The sequence below is a fragment of the Osmia bicornis genome, chromosome 1 (genome assembly GCF_907164935.1).
Source record: "Osmia bicornis bicornis chromosome 1, iOsmBic2.1, whole genome shotgun sequence".
In the NCBI taxonomy this organism is placed as follows: Eukaryota; Metazoa; Arthropoda; class Insecta; order Hymenoptera; family Megachilidae; genus Osmia; species Osmia bicornis.
The window spans coordinates 13,065,050-13,083,821 of NC_060216.1; the positions used below are offsets into that span (position 1 = coordinate 13,065,050).

General features: G+C 41.6%; 2 protein-coding genes across 2 annotated transcripts in view; both read right to left on the reverse strand.

Moving 5' to 3' along the window:
• Nucleotides 1–3,651: 3,651 nt before the first annotated feature.
• LOC114872811 (protein YIPF1) lies at nucleotides 3,652–5,226 on the reverse strand. The gene is made up of 4 exons (XM_029180439.2): nucleotides 4,878–5,226; nucleotides 4,380–4,765; nucleotides 4,133–4,313; nucleotides 3,652–4,057 (listed from the first exon to the last, which is right to left on the reverse strand). The coding sequence occupies exons 1-4, from the start codon at nucleotides 5,077–5,079 to the stop codon at nucleotides 3,873–3,875; spliced, it is 954 nt and encodes a 317-aa protein (XP_029036272.2). The 5' UTR covers nucleotides 5,080–5,226; the 3' UTR covers nucleotides 3,652–3,872.
• Nucleotides 5,227–5,883: 657 nt separating this feature from the next.
• LOC114872797 (Down syndrome cell adhesion molecule-like protein Dscam2) overlaps nucleotides 5,884–18,772 on the reverse strand; it is a 111,833-nt gene continuing 98,944 nt past the window's right edge. Inside the window, exons 17-30 of the mRNA XM_046285607.1 lie at nucleotides 18,297–18,445; nucleotides 18,000–18,154; nucleotides 17,123–17,304; nucleotides 15,234–15,539; nucleotides 13,502–13,798; nucleotides 12,430–12,565; nucleotides 12,201–12,328; nucleotides 10,846–11,274; nucleotides 10,211–10,495; nucleotides 8,388–8,524; nucleotides 8,238–8,312; nucleotides 7,143–7,395; nucleotides 6,941–7,031; nucleotides 5,884–6,534 (exon numbers count right to left, since the gene is read on the reverse strand). Of these exons, the coding sequence (XP_046141563.1) occupies nucleotides 6,117–6,534; nucleotides 6,941–7,031; nucleotides 7,143–7,395; nucleotides 8,238–8,312; nucleotides 8,388–8,524; nucleotides 10,211–10,495; nucleotides 10,846–11,274; nucleotides 12,201–12,328; nucleotides 12,430–12,565; nucleotides 13,502–13,798; nucleotides 15,234–15,539; nucleotides 17,123–17,304; nucleotides 18,000–18,154; nucleotides 18,297–18,445 (3,041 nt within the window). The 3' untranslated portion in view covers nucleotides 5,884–6,116. The remainder of the gene's footprint in view (nucleotides 6,535–6,940; nucleotides 7,032–7,142; nucleotides 7,396–8,237; nucleotides 8,313–8,387; nucleotides 8,525–10,210; nucleotides 10,496–10,845; nucleotides 11,275–12,200; nucleotides 12,329–12,429; nucleotides 12,566–13,501; nucleotides 13,799–15,233; nucleotides 15,540–17,122; nucleotides 17,305–17,999; nucleotides 18,155–18,296; nucleotides 18,446–18,772) is intronic.

Genomic DNA, 18,772 nt, shown 5'->3' on the forward strand with positions numbered 1-18,772 from the left:
TCGTCAAGCTCCTGTTTTTTTTTTTTTTTTGCTTCTCGGTGTTATCCATTTCCACACGTGTCCCACTCGTGAATTCTTTCGACAATACTCACCTTACCATTCCAAGTTTTCTTGCAAAAAAAGTGCGAAATTAATTAAGTACCTGTTTATATATCAAAGCAACCGTTCGATCGATCTAAGGAAATCGATCAACGTGGAACACTGATCAAAAGAGCCGTTCATCGTTCGTCTAAGCGCTAGATGGAAAAGCAAATAAAAGAAACGTCCCTTTTTTATAACTTTCCATCGAATTCAGCGAACTCCGATATGAATTCTATCAAACTTGACAATTTTAACCCGTATCCACGCCTGTTTCTTCTGTCCTCTGAAATACTTTTTTAATAACACTGGAACTTGAAAATGTAACATGTGATTTTAGCGCTCCGTAATTAACGTTAAAAGCCTTACCTTCGTCCAATCTATCAAATGCTAATTATAATTTATCATCCGTTTGTCTAATTTATTTTTAATTTCAACGTAATTTGTTCCAGTGTTAAAGCGATACTACAATACAAAATAAAAATTCATTTGTGTATATAGCCGCAGGTTTTTACGAAGCTCTTAATTAGAAGACGTTTAGAATCGTAATTGTGTGTACAATAGGGATATATGTAGAATAGAGAGAAAAGGAGATTTAGCCCAGACTAAACAGCGAACAAACAAATTTAACATTTCTTATACGATAAAAAAACTGTTGTGTACTCATCGACGTAAGTTTCTTGTAGTTTTTTCAATCGTTAGACGATAAGGATAAATATCTGTCCTAAGTAACCGACCAAACGGATAATAGTTATCTTTCGGAATGCTATGGTAAGATCGGTTTCAATTTTATTTATTTATTTATTTTTGTTCTTTCTTTTCCGTTGTAAACGCGGGAAACGAATTTGAAAATAGAGAAAAGGTTCGACGGCGATAGAAAAGTAAATCAAGGATCATTATAATTTATCCTTCTATAAGAAGACAGATCGGTTGAATAAATTAGAAACAAAGATATCTCATTTCCCTTTGTTCGTTCTCGTTTAATTTTCTAATTTCTCGAAAGTGTGTATCGTTCACCTAGATAGTACAACAAAAGTAGAAGTTCCTCGCAAATACGCTATGAAACAGGACTGTTTTTCATTACAAAACGCGTTCTACGTATCGGTGTAATAATAGTTACAAAAATTAAGCGTAGTGGAATAGACGGAATTTTTTAAATACACACAGGCTTCTATCTGTCGCGATACCATGATCGTTTCTCTTCGATCGACGATTAAAAATTGCCTCGACACGAAAGTATCTCGAACGTACACAAAAGTTAAGATACAATAATTGATATCTTGACAAACTGATAAAAAGTTTTCCCGTGTCGTTTAAAAATTGTTTTCCTTTCTTTCATTTACAATGACTTACACATTTGTTCACATATTTTTAACGCTATAGTCATTTGTATTTTGTCAAGATTAATTATTTAAAAAAAAGGAAAATCACTTGAGAATTTAATTTTGTGTATATTCATTAACACGTTGCCTGCTTCAATATTTTTCTCAACTATTTGATTAAATTAATCCTCGCGGCAGTCAACGTGTTAATCGTGACTGTTTAATTACCCAAAACCTTTCGAGTTCAGAATAAGAATAATTTCACGTACTGTCTAAGCATGCGACTGAATAATCAACCTGAAATTATTGCAATATCGCGTAACATAATAGAGAATAATAGTCGACGAGTGTATAAAGGGTACGACATTTATGAGCATTGTTATATAAATATATATATGTATAAATACGTATACTTGTAATAATTGATAAAACCAGGGTAAACATTACTATTATCTGTGTGTGTAATACTTAAAAAAAAGAAAAAGAGCGCCCCGTGTGCGGTATCACCGTTCACGATGGTTTCGTGTGTCTCTGTACTAGTAAATATGCGTGTTTGCACTTACAAAATAGAAGAAAAAATGTATATTAATAATAATAACGATAAACATGCCCAATGACACACATCTTACTGTAAATAAGAACAAACACTTACACAGTTGTTTCTTGTTTCGTTTAGCGCGTCATTAGGTTCGCGCAAACGCGCCAAGGAACAATATTTAATATTCAAAAAGGAAAAAAAATGATAATGAAACAAAGTAGCCATGCGTGTAACGTTGAGAAAAGAAAAAAAAAAACACAAGTAACTGGTAGACTGTCATAGATTTTATTACTCGTTATTATTGCTCCTGCCTATTCGTAATATCTTTGACTGTAATATCTTGTAAACACGTTGGACCAAGTCGTTGTGAGCTCCTCTTAGCTGGTAAATTAGAAATTGTTCCGACGGTTTCGTGGTCGTCGAAACGCTTTACACACCGACTGGTGTGGGCTCTCATATTTGAACAGAGAACATATTTCTGGTAGCTTGTATCGTGAATATCAATGTCCAAACGATATAATAAAATTACCAATCGTTTTACAATATTGAGAATCCTAATTTTCAGATCGCAGTACACTTTCCGTAATTTCCATGCCTATTTTATCGTACCTCTACGAAACTATCACTTCAATTTTGAATGAAAGAGAAAACATGATTTCGTTAGGAATAGCGCCAAGTGAAAATGAAGTTTCAAGTTTGAAAGCGCCGCGCCGAGGATCTCCTTCCTGCTCTGGATATTCGCATAGCTTACCTCGTTTCAAACGTTGATTTCATGGTATGTCACGATAAGTTATTGCTCAGTTGTGCTATGGATAAGTCTGACGTAGGCTTTTATGTTGACGATTAGCCTAAACTACATCGGCCATTTTCAATAGCGAAAGAGCTTCAGACAATACAAGCTACAAGAGACACTTGGCTCTTCGACAGAGAGAGAGAGAGAGTCAAACACTGTTACAACTTTTTTTTTCTATTTTGTACATAAAAAATATGCTCACATCGACAAGGCTTGTAACATGGAAGACTTTTCGTAGACCTCGAAACGTATGCTAAATTTTACTCTACCGCGCTATCCCTTTTGCAAATCGCTCGACGGATTCGTTTTTAACCGGCGGTACGCGAGATCTATACGGAGTTTCTTCGCGAGGCTTAAAGTCAAATCGGAGTGAAACGATCGTAAATCAATTGGCTTCATATTCGATAACACGCGTCGTCGTCGCATTCTTCTCGTGTAATAACGTTAAACGACAAGCAAATTACTAATGTCATGGTGTACATGTACCGATAGAGCGATGATAATAACGTAAACGACGATACTATTACAAAATGAATGTTGCCTTTTGTCGTATTGGTTAATTGTAAACGAAATGATAGAAGAAAATATTAATGAATCACGTACGATTGTATTAACGACAACTAATAACAATTACTATCTATTGTATTACGAGTACTAATAACAATTACTGTGTACAACATGAAGGTTCGTATGATTGTAAATGATATGTGTTGCGTTGATATGTAAAACGCGTCCCTTATTATTAAAAAGGGGGTTGTGAAAATAAATCAACCAGACACTTTGTTGGCCTTCTATATTGCCCTGACACACAGGAATTATTATTATTATTATTATCATTATTATTATATATAATATATATACTTGATATGGGCCGACTGAAATGTTTGTAATAAACACTAGTGCCTCAAAGTTTCCACAAATTTCAGTTATTATCATTTATTTTGTTTCGTTCACAGGTATAGTATAAACGCTAGTACTACTTGCACGAAGACGGAATTGATGATCAGCGGACATGTGCGATTCATATCACTTGATTCTATCAGTCAGTGTTTGTTAGGGTAGATGTGTTCTTGTTGCCAAAGCTGGCAATGAATTTTAAATATATTCGAGTTAATCACAATTGAACGGTTCGACGAATATGTTAGTCGACAGAAGTAGGATGTAAAGTCTGCTTCAAGACTTCGTTTATGCGAACAGTCGTCGCCTCTGGTTTTTCTGCAGTCACAGTGTCGCTCGTTGATGGCGCGTGAAAGAAATATAGCATAAACCCTGCCATTAACAGATGCATTCCAAGAATTATCGCGATATATATTAATCTGTACCTCCCTAAAAATTCATTTGTTACATTAATGCATTTTTCCTTGTTTTCACAAGGTTCTTAGAGTTTCAATAAATTCATACCTTCTATTATTGGTAACAAAGATCTCAATAATACTCCACCAGATAGGAAAGTTGCTATTACAACCAAACTCCACTGAAACCATTCAATTTGTATAGTCCATAGGAAAGCTACTGGAATGTAGATGGCTAAGGAATAACCATAAAGACATAAAAGCTCCAAGAGACTAAGCGTTGAGTAAGACTAAAATGAAAATTTAGTTTGAAAATCATAAAGTACCTTTCAAAAAGATAGAGTAATATATCAAACCTCAATTAACTCTTCCTCTGTATCCCTTGTGCTAGTGGTCCATTTCAATGCACCCCATAATGTTAATGGCAACAACCATGCATATAAAAATATGCAACTTGCAGCCTTAGATACAATGTGAAAGTCATACCTCCAGTGATATTTACTTGAATTAGCTGTTTGCAAGTAATTAGCCACATTTCCACTTATAGCTATAGAAAATACCAAGGTGATACAAATCCAGAATGGACCATATAGGTCTGGTTTTGGTCTTATGTGAGTTGTCAAATAATTATCACTTCCATATGGAAACATAGACCTTTTAATTCTTTCCACTACATCTTTTGTATTAACATTGAAAAACTGTTGATAATATTCAATGGTCCAAAAGTTAGGTGATGATGTGGCTAAAATAGGAAAAAATATGGTTCTGAAAAAGTGCATAAACACTGAATATTTTCTAAATTTCAAATGTAACAATCTACTTAAAACAATCATAAACATTATAAAAGCATAAACCTTCAGTTTTATCAGGCATTCCCTGAAGATCTTCCATAATGCCGATTCCAGTAGGATCATTTGAAAGGTTATTAAAACCTTGATGAGTGGAAGCATTAATATTTAATTGTGCCTGTCCAGCATTTTCTCCATGATTTATCGATGGAAAATCTTGGAAGGAAATAAACTGTGGATCACTGACATTTGTCTGATTTCCATCCATTATTATTTACTATGCACTTTTTAATCTTCGTTTGACAAGTATGAGATACACACATCTCAGAAATATATCACCATAGACTAGATAAAGGATAGATCAGACATTTTAAAAGAGTTAGGGCCGTTGGTGTATTAGACAGCCGACTGCAGAACGATCAGTCGACAAGTCGGCAAGTAAATACTTAGATTGCATCAATACCAACGAATATACTTTATTACCACCGACGACAGACTCCCGAGAATACCTTACCGGCACACTTACTGATTCGGGTTCTGTTTCTTAGTGCGGCTGCAATATATCCTAGAGGGCGTACGAAAACGTCGACTTTTTTCGGTCCCGCGAACTCCCATAAGGCTGGCAGTCTTTAACAGTATCTCGTCGGTGCTTCCGGTACCTCCTAAAAGTTAGCGCCAGTGTCCTCTTATTTCGGAAAATCGATCGGTAAATTGACGAGTAGTTTCAGTGATTTTTGTATAGATGGTACCAGGATCGAATTTGAAGTATATTTGATTTATGGTGGTCTTTTTAAAATATATGTTCGTGAACTAATTATTATAATAACTTTTTGACTGATTTTTACTAATTTTTAAAAATAACTGATAAGCGCTGGCAATTAAGCTGATTGACGTCTCTAAATAAAAAATCTGACAAATCAATCGCACCGCCGATCTCTTCAAGTTCATTGTAAAAAAACACAGCAAAAAATAAAATGATGGAAGTAAATTCAAGGGCGAGGGAAATTGCTGAAAAATCAATCGGACGCAGTCAATTGTTTTTCTAATTTTTCTTACAAAAATACCTCTTTATTGTAAATGGATCGTCGACAAGATAGTTACACGGAAAGACAGTCATCCATCCACAGAGAAGCGTTGGGGGGATCCCGACGATCTCAACGGCGAGGAAATTTTCATCGTAGTTATTTTTTTTTTTTTTTTTTTTTTTTAATTAACACTCATCATGCTTGGCATCGTTTTATGCGTATATTCGTTATATACCTTTTTTCGTGTTGGCAGCAATTTGCGAATAATTTGATTAGACACTTAGACAGTGATAGTGAAGTCTTTAGGTGATTTCGAGAGCGAGTTAGAAGGAAAACCCGTCCTCTTCCTGTGGAGTTTCAGCTTCATGTCGATGTCGCATTCGGCCTCGCTGGTCTCGTGCGCATCCGTGAAACCTGTCGGTGGTTTCAGCTCCAACGTAGACAGCTCGCTGCCCCAGTCCTCCTCTCTCCTTGCCATCCTGGACGATCCGGGTTCCTCCAGCAGGCACAACGACTCCACGGATTTCCTCGGGCTCGGCTGTTTTGTCAGCCTGTCGCAGGAACCAGGCCTCGACGGCCTGTTTGGCGATGCTCCCCTCGAATACGAATGTATCCCGGATTCGGACAGCTTCATCACGGGACGCAGGATCCCCGGCACGCGACCGTCCATCCCAATGTCGGACGTTGCTCCTTGATTCCTGTAAATTTAGTGTAAGACACAGGTTGTATCTCATCCAGGTATCGATTTCAATTTTCTTGCTGTCTACTTTGAAAATTTTCGAATGAATATATATGTATATAGGGTTGGGATGGTGAATCTATGATTTCCTTTTAAAATGCAACGTTGCTTATCATTTTCATTTCTCGTTATAAGGGCACACAAAGGTTCTCCGTTCTTGATACAATGTTAATAGGAAAAATAGAGCACGAAGCTGGAGCTTATTTCCAAGATGTTTGCGAGATTATAAAGACCATAAAGGAACTTCATTCCCTGTTGAATTGTCTTGAAAATAAGCTGTTGGACGCATCAAACTGGAGGAAAGTTGGTTGAATCGAAAAAGCAATCGATCATCGAACGCTTCATACGTTTCACTGTAACCGTACCTTTGCTTCTCGAGCCTCGGGAAGGTCTTCCTCTCAGAAATTGGTGACGGCTCGGTTGATGTACTTGATTCGTGCGTGTGGTACAGCACATCTGCAAGGTGCACGCGAGACGTTGATGCGAGAAAGGTGAGTCGTTAGTGGCGACTGGATGCTGTTTAAAGCTGTTGGCGGCGTCGACACAGAAAATCGAATACTAACTTACTATGATGAACCGGCCTCGGGACAAGGGCTAGTCGTTGCTCCCTCTGGCCGATCGAGTTTGGCCCTGGCGATCGGGTCATTATGGACGCTGGACCGGAGTCGTCCAGATGATTCGAGGACTCGGTGCGACTACTGGTACCGACCTCCGTGTCGCTGTCTGAACCCAAGGTGTCGTACTCTTCGGATTCCGATTTGAACGACTTTGACTTGCGACGTGCTCGCCCACGGACCTTCGTGTATTGGTCCATGTCGCACTGCAACGTGTCTAAATTAGCGTGGAAGATGTTCACGATAATGGCGAGCCATTAGACTGTTATTAGATATCGATTCGAGCAATTCTCGATGTTGCATCGTTACTATCTATCCTCTGTTTTCAAATTAAACAATCAAACGAAGATAGATATTGCGAATATTCGAAGGAAATTAATATATAAAAAAAAATGAATTTTATCTAGCGCATCTTTTAAGTAAAGCTGTTTTATGTCTAGGTCGATCGTTTAATCTCGAAGTACTCGGAAGTCAGTATACGCGATCGAAAACTGATTTCCCGTCAAAGTTCGTTCAGCTCGTAACAAGTTTTCCTGCCACAGAGGAAAAGACATTCACTTGCAAGGGGAGTCTCGAGTAAGATCAAACTCCAGTACGATGCATCTACCCGAGATATCGAACATATCCGAGCTTTGATCTTCCCAACGAATCTACGTGTATACAAGCGATATATCATCCGCTTGATCTTCCCACGTTCAGATTCTCGATAGAGATACATTTATTCTGACCAATGCGTGAAAGACGTTCGTTTCGATCGATTAAATTACATCGTATAAGTAACTCGGGAATGATATCGTTCAAAGAGTCGCCATCCCGTTGAACACCCCCAACCCTTGCGTTTTCAACCACGAAAACTATATACGAGAGTGGATCAAACATAAATGAGACTTAATGGAATTACGTGACATTCCGTTAACGTTATTAATATTAACATAAGATTAGTTAATAAATTTATCGATTGAATAAAAATTCTCTGCAAATTGTCTCGTTTATAATTGACCGATCCCCGTGTAAAACTATCGTCCACTGGTCGCTAATTTTATCGTACCTGATTTCCTTGCAGCATCGTTTCGCTGCGTTCGTAGTAGAATGCCTGTCGCATCGGGTTCGCCGACAGGTTTTCCTGCTCGGGCAGATTGAAGGTGGCGTACGGATAAATGTCTTCGGAATATTCGGGAATTCTTTCCAGCGCGCTCACCTCGCGACAGGGTGACTGTTGGCCTGGTTTCCTCACGGTCGCGTAGTATTGTTCCCTTTGCTCCATGTTGTGTTTGTTCTCCAGGGCGGCCTGCGTTTGCGAATTCGGATCGTTTGCTCGACCAGATCGTTCCGGGTCTGGAATCATTAGGCGTTTAACAATGAATGAAGTTAACAAAACCGTAGCGCTCAATCAAGAGACAATTCAGGACGTTCTCAAGACTCGACACAGCTATAGATTGCGGTTTGGGTCAATGGGTACCAGCTTCGAGCGTACTTTTAACGAACAAAGGATCTGTTCCATCGATTAAACTTCAGGACCAAGGAAACTGGACATCGATTTATTGTTTGAAAGAAGAATGAGTTTTCCGGGTTATCTTGATTTAACGCTCGTGCCGAGAAAGCTGCGACAGCTTTTCGAATGGCTGTTCGCGTTGGCCATAAATACATATTTGCTAGCCGCCGGTACGTCAAACAAGAACACGCTCGACCCCGTGTGAACGTTAACAATGTGAAGTATAATTGCACCATGCTGAAACCTCGACCTTTTTAATTAATCGAATCGCTCCGAGCGGGTACAATCGGGGGTTGGAATGTTTACCTTACAGCGGTAAACGATCGGTGGAATAAAAACGCACGCAGCCTGGAACGGGAAAGGAAGACGAGGCGGGAATAGAAGGGGCGTACGCGAATCGGAGAGGAAAATCAGGAATCAATTTTCGCCTGTTAAACGGCGATATCTCGCTTCCTCTTCAACCTACTCTCACGGTAGTAATTGGAGTACAATCCTGCGACGTTTAGCTACTCAATAACGACGAGTGGCACGAGTACGGCGCCAGCACGCCCTTCTGGCTTAATGCAAATTGCCGCTACCGTTGAAATCCTATCCACACGCTTCGAATGCCGATTCCTCCTGTTCGATCGACCCTGTCTATACTGCTGCTGTTTCGTACGTGGCTGATCGTCTGTGAACGCGACTCCAGTCTACGAGATCGATCTTCTAATCGACGAACTTTCAACGATTTACCATTGTCAAGCTCGACGGAGCGATTCATGGTTACTGGCGTTCCAAATTTAGGGCTTAAGTGTCTAGAATGACGAGTATTCGATAACATTACAGCTACCTTCGCGAGGATTTACAAGGAGTTTGATTTGGGCGTTAAAACATCAAATTCGAAACCTATCGCGTTGAAGGGCTTCGTTGTTACGGCGTTAACAGGGTGGGTGTTAATCACGAAGCGAGTAAAACGAAACCGTGTATCGGAATGAATCTCATGTACGACAGGGGAGGCAACGAGTTTCACGAGTATCGAATTTAACGCTTCATAGAGATCGAACGTTACGATATTCTGTCACGATGCTTTTTGTTTTCCACACACGGGAATCATGTACGTTTGCGTAACTGAGATCGTTAATTGCACATCGATTGAATGTTCCTTTGTTTGAAATCGACACGTGAAACGCGTTTGCACGCGTGTCGTTTGAACCCGACAAAATACCTGTAGAATCTTTGATTTTAATTATATGCCCGGTTATTTAAATACACATACAGGGCTGACGAGAAATGCAGAGAAATGGATTCGGATTTTCAATCATCATTAACCAAGTACGATCAACGAATTCTTCCAATTATCACGCTTCAAAACACGCCTGTTAAACGTCAATGCAGAACTCGTTCTGCCGTTGATTATGTTCTACATCTAATTACACAGGGATATGTGAAACTCGGTGTGCTGGAAATATATGTCCATCGATATGTTGATTCATGGATAACGCGCGAAATGAAAAATGAATTATATTATTTACATTTATATTAAAACTTACGAGTTTTCAGGCAAAAGCAGACACCAGCCACCGCCAGGAACACAGCGAGCAACGAGATCACGCTAGGAGCCAGCACGTGAGCGTCGAAGAACAGCGAGCTTTCCTCGATTTCCGGCGGATGTTCGTCGGGCATCCGATTACTACCGTTCGGCGATAGAGTGCTGAACAGGTACTCAGCTTGCGTTGAACCGGCGTTGTTGTAAGCCGTCACACGGAGCTCGTATTTGGTACCAGCTTCTAGGTCCACGATCGGGAACCTTGATTGCGGTTGCACGTTGTTCGACACTGTGAAAGAATTCACTTGCCACTGAATTCCTTTGTCGCGGTATACTGTCGGATGACACGCGTTTCCGTGAATCATACTATTTTCTAAATGAAAAACTCGGGTCATAGCGATAGTAAGGCTGTGCAAAAGTCAGTTGATTTTAGATTTCCAAATCTTGAAGTGAAGTCGCAGGATTCACGGAGACGTCACTCGGCACCCCTACCCCTTTATCCAGTACGATTTAAATAAGGGCTAAAACCTCGAATACGAGCTTTTTGAAACGTGTTCTTCCTTGGCATCCAACAATACACAGGTGCAATCTGGAGTTACATCCTTTATCCAAAAAAAAAAAATAAATAAATGATCTTACCCAACAACCAATCCCCAGGAAGTCTTCTATACTCAACGACGAAGTACAGCAATGGACAGCCACCATCTTGCCAGGACGTCAACTCCAAAGTGACGAATGTTTGATTTACTTTGATCAACTGATGCTTCGTAGGAGGGATAGGTTTCGTCCCGTTCGTCTTCGCAGTCTCGATTTTGCTCGCACTTCCGCTACCGATTCTATTAAACGCCGCCAGGGTGAACTGATACCTTGTGCCGCATTGCAAACCCTCCAGGAGATGAGTGCTCGCTTTTCGATCGAGCATCACCTCCTCCCATTCGGAGAATTCTCGCCGATAAGCGAGTAAGAATCCCTTTATGGGCGCGCCTCCATTGTCGCCCTGTTTCCACTGCAGCTGAACAGCGTCGGTTGTGGTGCCTGTGGTCAGCAAAGTCGGTGGGGTCGGCGGTACTACGCAAAGTTTATCAATTAGAATGGCCGAGCTGATCGCTCCGAAACGTTTGCCGGATTGATTAATCGCGTAGAACAACGAAGGGGGCGAGCGTGAACGTAGAACAGGAGAAAAGGTCTCTGGGTGTCTCTCTCGAGGCTAATGAAACCTAATAAATCGTACGTGAAACGTTGGTAATAAGAAGAAACTATTTTCACCAGGCCGTATCGTTTCTTCCAACTGTACCGAGTCTAGATAAATATTCGAAACCATTTTTCGATTCACATCTGACCTTATGCATTTAGACGACAGTGAAATTGTATCGTGGTCTGTGCGCTGGTGACGTTCCGGTAACGGAATATACCCGGTAAATGTATTTCAGAGCCACGTTCCTTTACGTACGTTCGAATTATTCCACGATGTAGAGGATAACGGGACGGGCATCGGGACGGAAAATAGTTGAGCGGAACTTTTAACGAACCCCACGGGTGACAAGCTTTTTCCGTCGAGCTGACCCATTCCGTTGCCATTCTCGCGATAATATGCACGACTCGACGAAAGTTTCCACGATAACGGACCGCGTCGATACCGATGCTTTTTTTTTTTTTTCATGCTGCGGCAGAAAAATGTAGGTCGTTGACCTGATTAGTTTCGCGATACACACACCGACCCTTCGTCGTCGTCTTTCCCGGTCTAATGTTACGTGCAGTGAATCTTTTGCGGCCGTGAAACGCGACCACGGTACTCGTCTGTCGAAAGAGGTGTCTCGTATTGAACGACAAAGGAAACTACAAAAGGGAAAAAAAAGAAACGATCTTGGAAATGTAACGGAACAGCTTTCGCAAAAGTCTGCTGTCACATTGGTGATAAATCGAGGTGCAACAATTTTTTATATTCTTGCGAAAATATCGTGAAAGCGTTTCTACTTTCTTATTTTGACGGGTACCTTGTACTTGCAGCGTGTACACGATTTCGTCCGAGCCGAGAGGATTCTTCACGTGGCAGGAATAGTTGCCCTCGTGAGTCCTCTGCACGTTCCTCAGCGTCAGCGAATTGTCCGGCCCGATGTCGGATCTGTCGTGAAAAATCCACAATCAGGAACCATCAACAGAGCAAACTATTTCTTCTTCTTCTTCTTCTTCCTCTCCTTTTTTCCTTCTCTCGTCAGCACTTACTTTTGTTGCAGTTTCACGTCCCCTCGACGCCATTCCACCGTTGGACGTGGATTACCAACGGCGAGACAAGCCATATTGACGTCCACCCTCCACGGCACCACGAGCGGCACACCGAACGATATTATGGCTGCTCGAACTAATTAAAAGTCTCGGTTATATTAGCTCTTTGTTAAACTTCCAGCAGCTATGATCCGTGTTTGAGTTCTGTTTCGAAAGTTCCCTCGTCGGTTCCTCTCGCTCTCTTTTTCCCGCCCGACTCCTCGAGCAATTTTTAACAGGCAATTCCTCGGTACCGATTCCATTGGATAATTTTAATTGCCAGCGATACTCGCGAATGGAAATGCAAGCGCAAACGGAACCGACGATTAAAATGCATAATTCGAAGCTGGTTGCTGTATTAGTATCAATCTTACGAGGACGTCGCTTCGAATAACTTCTTGACGTTCGAACTTTGTCGAGCACGAACGCGAAGAATCGTAAAAGACGGATCGATTAAATATACCATGCATACCGAATGATGCACCGAGTGTTCCATTCGTTGGAAACTCATTTTTCGTGCAAACTTACTATGCCAAAAAATTGAAGTACAACGTAGAGAGGAAAAGTTGATGCGTGGAATAGCAGAGAGGTAGAAAGGGTAGTATGGTTGAGAGATGTTCTTAGATTTAGATTTTTGGTCATATACATTTTAAATATTAATAATTAATATTCCTGAAATATTAAAGTCCAATCATTTTATCCTATCCTCTATGAACGTACGTTCGCTTTGATCAATAAATCTGATCGCTTTGACTGATAACGAAGATAGAGTATACCTAACGAATACCAAAAAGAATATTCAAAGGAAAGTCTTAAAATGGTGATCGTTCTTTTTCTCCAAGGACAAATTTCACAAATTTTTCATCAAACTTTCGCACGGTTTGTTAGATCAATTTTTCTTTTTACGCTTGGTACCAATCGCGCACGAATCGAGCGACGAAGGTTGAACTTCTATCGATCCCATTGGGGAAAAAACTAAGGTACAGGAGGGTTTTCCGATAGACAAAAGTTTCGTAAACGTGATGCAACTTACCGGTATTGCTCAACTGAAGTTTGATGACCGGAGTGCTAGGTCCTTGCCCTACTTTGGTCGAGGCCGTAACCCAGGCCTCGTAGGACTCGCGCAGTTTCAGGCCGGTTGCTTCGTGGTGCAGGTTCTGCGCAGGCAGCGAGCTTTTAGTGATCTTCACCTCCTGGCCCTGGTCCAACACGCGGATATAAACGGTGTACTTTGTGAGGATGCCGTTCGGTCGACGTGGTGGTAGCCAGGATATCACCACAGCGTCCTCGTTGCTGGTCACAGCCTTCACACGCTCCGGCGCGTCCGGAACTGCGAGAAAAAGAACCACCGTCACCCTGGTTCCCCCCGGAAACTGGAGGAAAAACATGACAGCACCAGCCGGAAACGATGCCCTCGCCGATATAATCGATCGAAGGATTCGAGGAGAGCTGTTCTTCCAGCCTCTGAGCAATGGCGGTAACGTCTTTCTGAGTGGTTCTCTATTGTTCTCGAATTTTGGGAAAATCGAGGCTGGATTCTTATATATATGGATGCAAATAATGCGCGAGATTGCGGCGTTGACAAATTATCGGTATTAACAACCGCGTGTTTTCTTTGTGATACACGAAATTTTGATTACGTTGCGAAAACGAAACGAACCCGGCGCGTTATTATGAATATCACGATAACGGTACAATTAGCCGCGACCCGTTTCGCGAAATTTCGGCGGACTCGACTATCGTGCGACGTCGGATACGAGCTGGGTGCAGCTGCATTTAATGGAAAACCAGCCCCGTCACCGTCGAGTTTCCCCGGAGGTAGAGCACGAAACGAGAGAGCTTCGAGCCCGCTGGTATATCGTTACTTCAAAGGCGCGTTGAAGTTTCTGTCATTGACTCTTTTACTCCCGTTCTACTCGTTAAACAGCGACGGCCGATTCTCGGGAATTCAGGCTGGAAGTGGCCTTCTCTAGTTTTAGTATAAAACGGTTCCGTGGCCCGCTTCTGCATACGAGCCAACGAAAGCTCTTTGACGAAGAGAATGCAAATACGGTGTTAATAGCAGCTCTTCGATTCCTGCAGTATATTGAAACTGTGTAAAGACCTACGGATTACTTTCGATTGTTATTTAGTCGAACACGATACTAGCAATTGATAAAATGTATTAAATAAAGCTCTTTGATATGTACTCTTAAATGGCGTATAATTTTCTTTTTAACCAGTCAGATGTGTTTGGCGACTATATCCGTCATCGCTTGATTCCCACGACACGCATAGGTGCACGCTTTGAAAATAGGTCGCCACAGCTGATTGGTTAAACAAAAAAATAAAAGCGATTTTATGGAAGAGTCTTCTTAAATGATAAGTTTCACGTGCACTTTACAGAAGAACAGCTCGTTCTCTAAATCCTTCGAAGTTGTTCCATGCAAATAATTTTACTATTCCCCTTATAACGTACCTGGCCTTACCGCCTATTAATATTTCACTAAGGTACACAGCCAAACTTGGTGAAAATTTACGTCTGTGATTCCCAGCGCCCCTATCCATGCGCCAAAACTACATGCTACAAGAGAATCTCGGGAGCATATTGACCTATCGAAACATCAACAGCACAGCTAGCATTAAAGCACCGGACTATATGGAGTGACCAGCGGTCCCATCGGACCGTATCCCCGTGAAAGCCAGCAAATTTACTTCTCTGTTTGCGTGTGCATACGCTTCTATGTCTGTCGCAGACGGAAACTACAACAACATCGTCCGTTTACCAGTTTCTTCGGTGGTGCAGGATACCGGGCTGCTGGTGACACCCTCGCCAGCTCTGGTGTACGCGAGCACCTGTACCGTGTAATTGGTGTACGGGCTGAGGCCATGCAGCACGGTGCTTAGTGCATGGCTGATTTTCGTCTCCCTGCCCTCGTGCTGTTCCAGAACGGCGCTGGCTGCCTCGTACAGCAACTTGTAGCCCTGCACGACCCCGTGAACTTTGTCGGAAGGCGGTGGTTTCCAGGTCACCTGGATGTTCTGGCCGGTTAACGCGGCACAGGCTACGTTCTGCGGCGGAGCGCTTGGAACTGCGTCAAAATTGTATCGCCAGTTTGTTAGGAACCACCTTCTTGCGGAAATAATCCTGATTTTCGGCGTTTACGAATTACGGAATGAAAATATTCCACGTATTACAATATTTGGGTCAGACGTCGCGAGGTACATCGAACTTTAAAATTGTCAACGTTTGAAAAATACTAAATTAATATTAGAAATTGCTTCTGTCACTTTGAGGAAGAAGCGCGAAGTAATCCGTAGAAATCTTTCTTGAAATACCAAGGAAAACATCGCGCGAGAAAGTATCTTTCACGAAGCATCGAGTCGAGCGCGATGAACTTAATCGTTTTAAATGGGATTTCGCGTTTTTATTCTGGCAGAGGAGAGATGGTTCGTCGGGGCGAACTCAACAAGTTAGAACAACAGGTCATTCGAGTGAAAAAAAAAAAAAAACGAGAAAGAGAGAGAGAATCGTAAGTTAATGAGCCTCGCCTTACGAGTCGTACGGTATATGCAAATTTTTCCGCATCCTTCCGTGTTATTACGGTTTTCCCGGTGTAAACTGCCGCCACGGAAATTAATTTCACCGTTTCGCGGCATTGTAGCTGGTCTCATCAGCGCCGGAGGACGTGTAACGCCGCGCTATATATTAATCCAGAAACTGCCGGCCTCCAATTATCTTTTATTACAGCTTGTTGAAGTAGAAAATGTATGACGGTCCATTTAAAAAAGGATCCTGAATTTTCGACTCTGACCTCTATTACGCTCCACCCTTCGTGCTGCGTAAGAAGCTTTCGCGGGGCTCAAAATGACAGATACATTTTAATTTATTAGAGTGGTGCACGGAACAGAAGAGAATGAAGACATTATGCTGTAGTAAAGTAACTCTAAATGTTCCTTTAAGAAGTCTTCGTAACATTCTATCTTTCATACTGATACCTGTATGAAAGTTATACATTTAATAAGTTATGCAACCTTCTCAAATAAATTAGCAGTGTTTGAAATTACGTAAAGTGAATTTGATTGTCGTGCACAGAATATCATGTAACTGATAGTACAAGTTTAAAAGAAATGATTCTCCAACAGGGAATGATGAAAAAATATGAAATCTTGATGAAACATATTCTGAAAATTTGTTTGATACGCGCGCTTAGTAATTAATGAATTTTATTTGTTATAAATACTGTTTTCAATAATTTTTCAAGCAGAATTGTTGTACAATGAATCGCGTACTTGTAGCTATCGAAAATAATAAATATGAAATTCGAATACCTTGTAACGCGATTCGTTAAATAGAACTCTAATTAAACGTACATACGCCCACCGCACCAATGTTTCAACATCGATTCCCTTGAAAAGGAAACACCACGAGCAAATGTTATTCCACGTTTTTCCACTTATTTTCTTACCTAGAATTATTAAATTACCAGCTTGTATTCCCAGATACACGATATCCTCTACTATCTATGGGTTTTAATTACGGTCTTGAACCGTATAAAGCCTGATACGATTTCATGACAGGAAAGTATCATAAAATAGCACTCATGGTACATCAATTCGAAGCTTAAAGATTGATAAATAGAAAGAAAAATAAATGTTATAAAACGTTACTCACCATCTTCGAGCGTCTGCACCATCACCGGGTCAGATCCTGGTCCGTCTCCTTTATTATTGAACGCCTTCACTACGATGCTGTACTGGGTGTACTTCCGGAGGCTGGTTAGCCTATAATCGTACGAACCATCCCCGTTCCCGGTGATTCCCACTCTGGTGATGTTCACCGATTGATCATTCCCTCTGAAATAAAGCCACGTTCGATGTTTCTCGAGGCGGAAAGATAAAGCGCGAGAAGGAACGCGCGGAACCCGACGATAGTTAAAGCCTTCCCGTGGAAACTGGAGCGAAAAATGGTCTTCTGATTCCTTGAACTTCTCTCGATACCGCTATCGTGTCGATATGAAACTTCCCGGTTCCCATTGACGAAAAAAGGAAATATTCTTCCCGGAAGCTCACGGTGACTGAACCGGTGCATTTCATGCGTCCTCGGTAACGAACCCGACGAGATTCTTCCGTGAATTAAAGACAAGAATCCAGAGAATTCCAACCAGACCTCCAAGTATTCGTTCGTCTCGCGTTGCACGAAAACTTGGCGATTAATCTAATTTAAATAACTCGAAAAATGATTACTTTTCGGGTAATTACGAGCTGGACTTTAATCGACGAACGAAAATTTATAGGGTAATTTTTATCCTATCTTGAAGTTCAAAAATTATCGTCGCAGTTGAAAATTCGATACGATAAACATCTGGTCGGGAAGAAAACGATTATCCAAGGAACGGAAGCGTTCGATGGCCGATCGGCGAGGCTCATTGTCGAGAATCGCAGCGATAATCGGCGAAGATCCGAGAGCCTTGACGAGCTTCAACGTTCAATTCTACGATCCCGAAGTGTACTGGAAACTATTCTAAACAGCCGTAAGCGGATAACGATACCCGAGATTGGCGTAGCTGATGGTGTATCCGAGGAGTTCGCCATTCCATAGGGATCGATCTGGTGGTTGCCAGGTGACCTTCACTTGCTGTGGTCCTAGGGCTTCGGCGATAACATGTCTCGGTGGTCCACTGGGAATTTCACCGTCGGTTTGAGCCTGTTGTTGTTCGAAAGCAGGACCGAGAGCAACAGAAGAATAAAATGTTAGAATATCAGATTTTATTTGAATCGATCAACTGATGAATACATGACATTAATGATCATTTTGATTGAGGCATGCTGAAATGTTTGATACTGACATGAAGGATGTCGCTTGGCGCTGATGTTCCAAGGCGATTTGCGGCAAGCACCCGAAAGTGGTAGGAGGTCGCCGGTTTTAGAGGCGACACCAGGGCAACCGTGCTGTCCCCTGCCACCATCTTCTGCGTGTTGTGCTCATGCCACACGTCTTTCCAGCAAAAGGCAACGACAACGCTTAGATGGATTTTGTGCATCCTTGGTCGATGGTATAGTCGACGTATTTACGACTCCACGGCTTTTCACGAGTGACAAGGTGTCGCGTGATTTTTCGCTTCGATTCGATATCAGTTACCGCCACTTTTACACGCGATCGTACGTAGACACGGTTTCGTTTTATTAGCCGAAATGAGTTCGCGAACCAACCCCTTTCCTTGACGGCTGACAAGAGTAATCGTATAATCGATATCGTTCTGGAACGCGATGGAGATTGTTCGGTGAAATCTGCTCGTTATTTCGTGCCAGAATACGCATTATG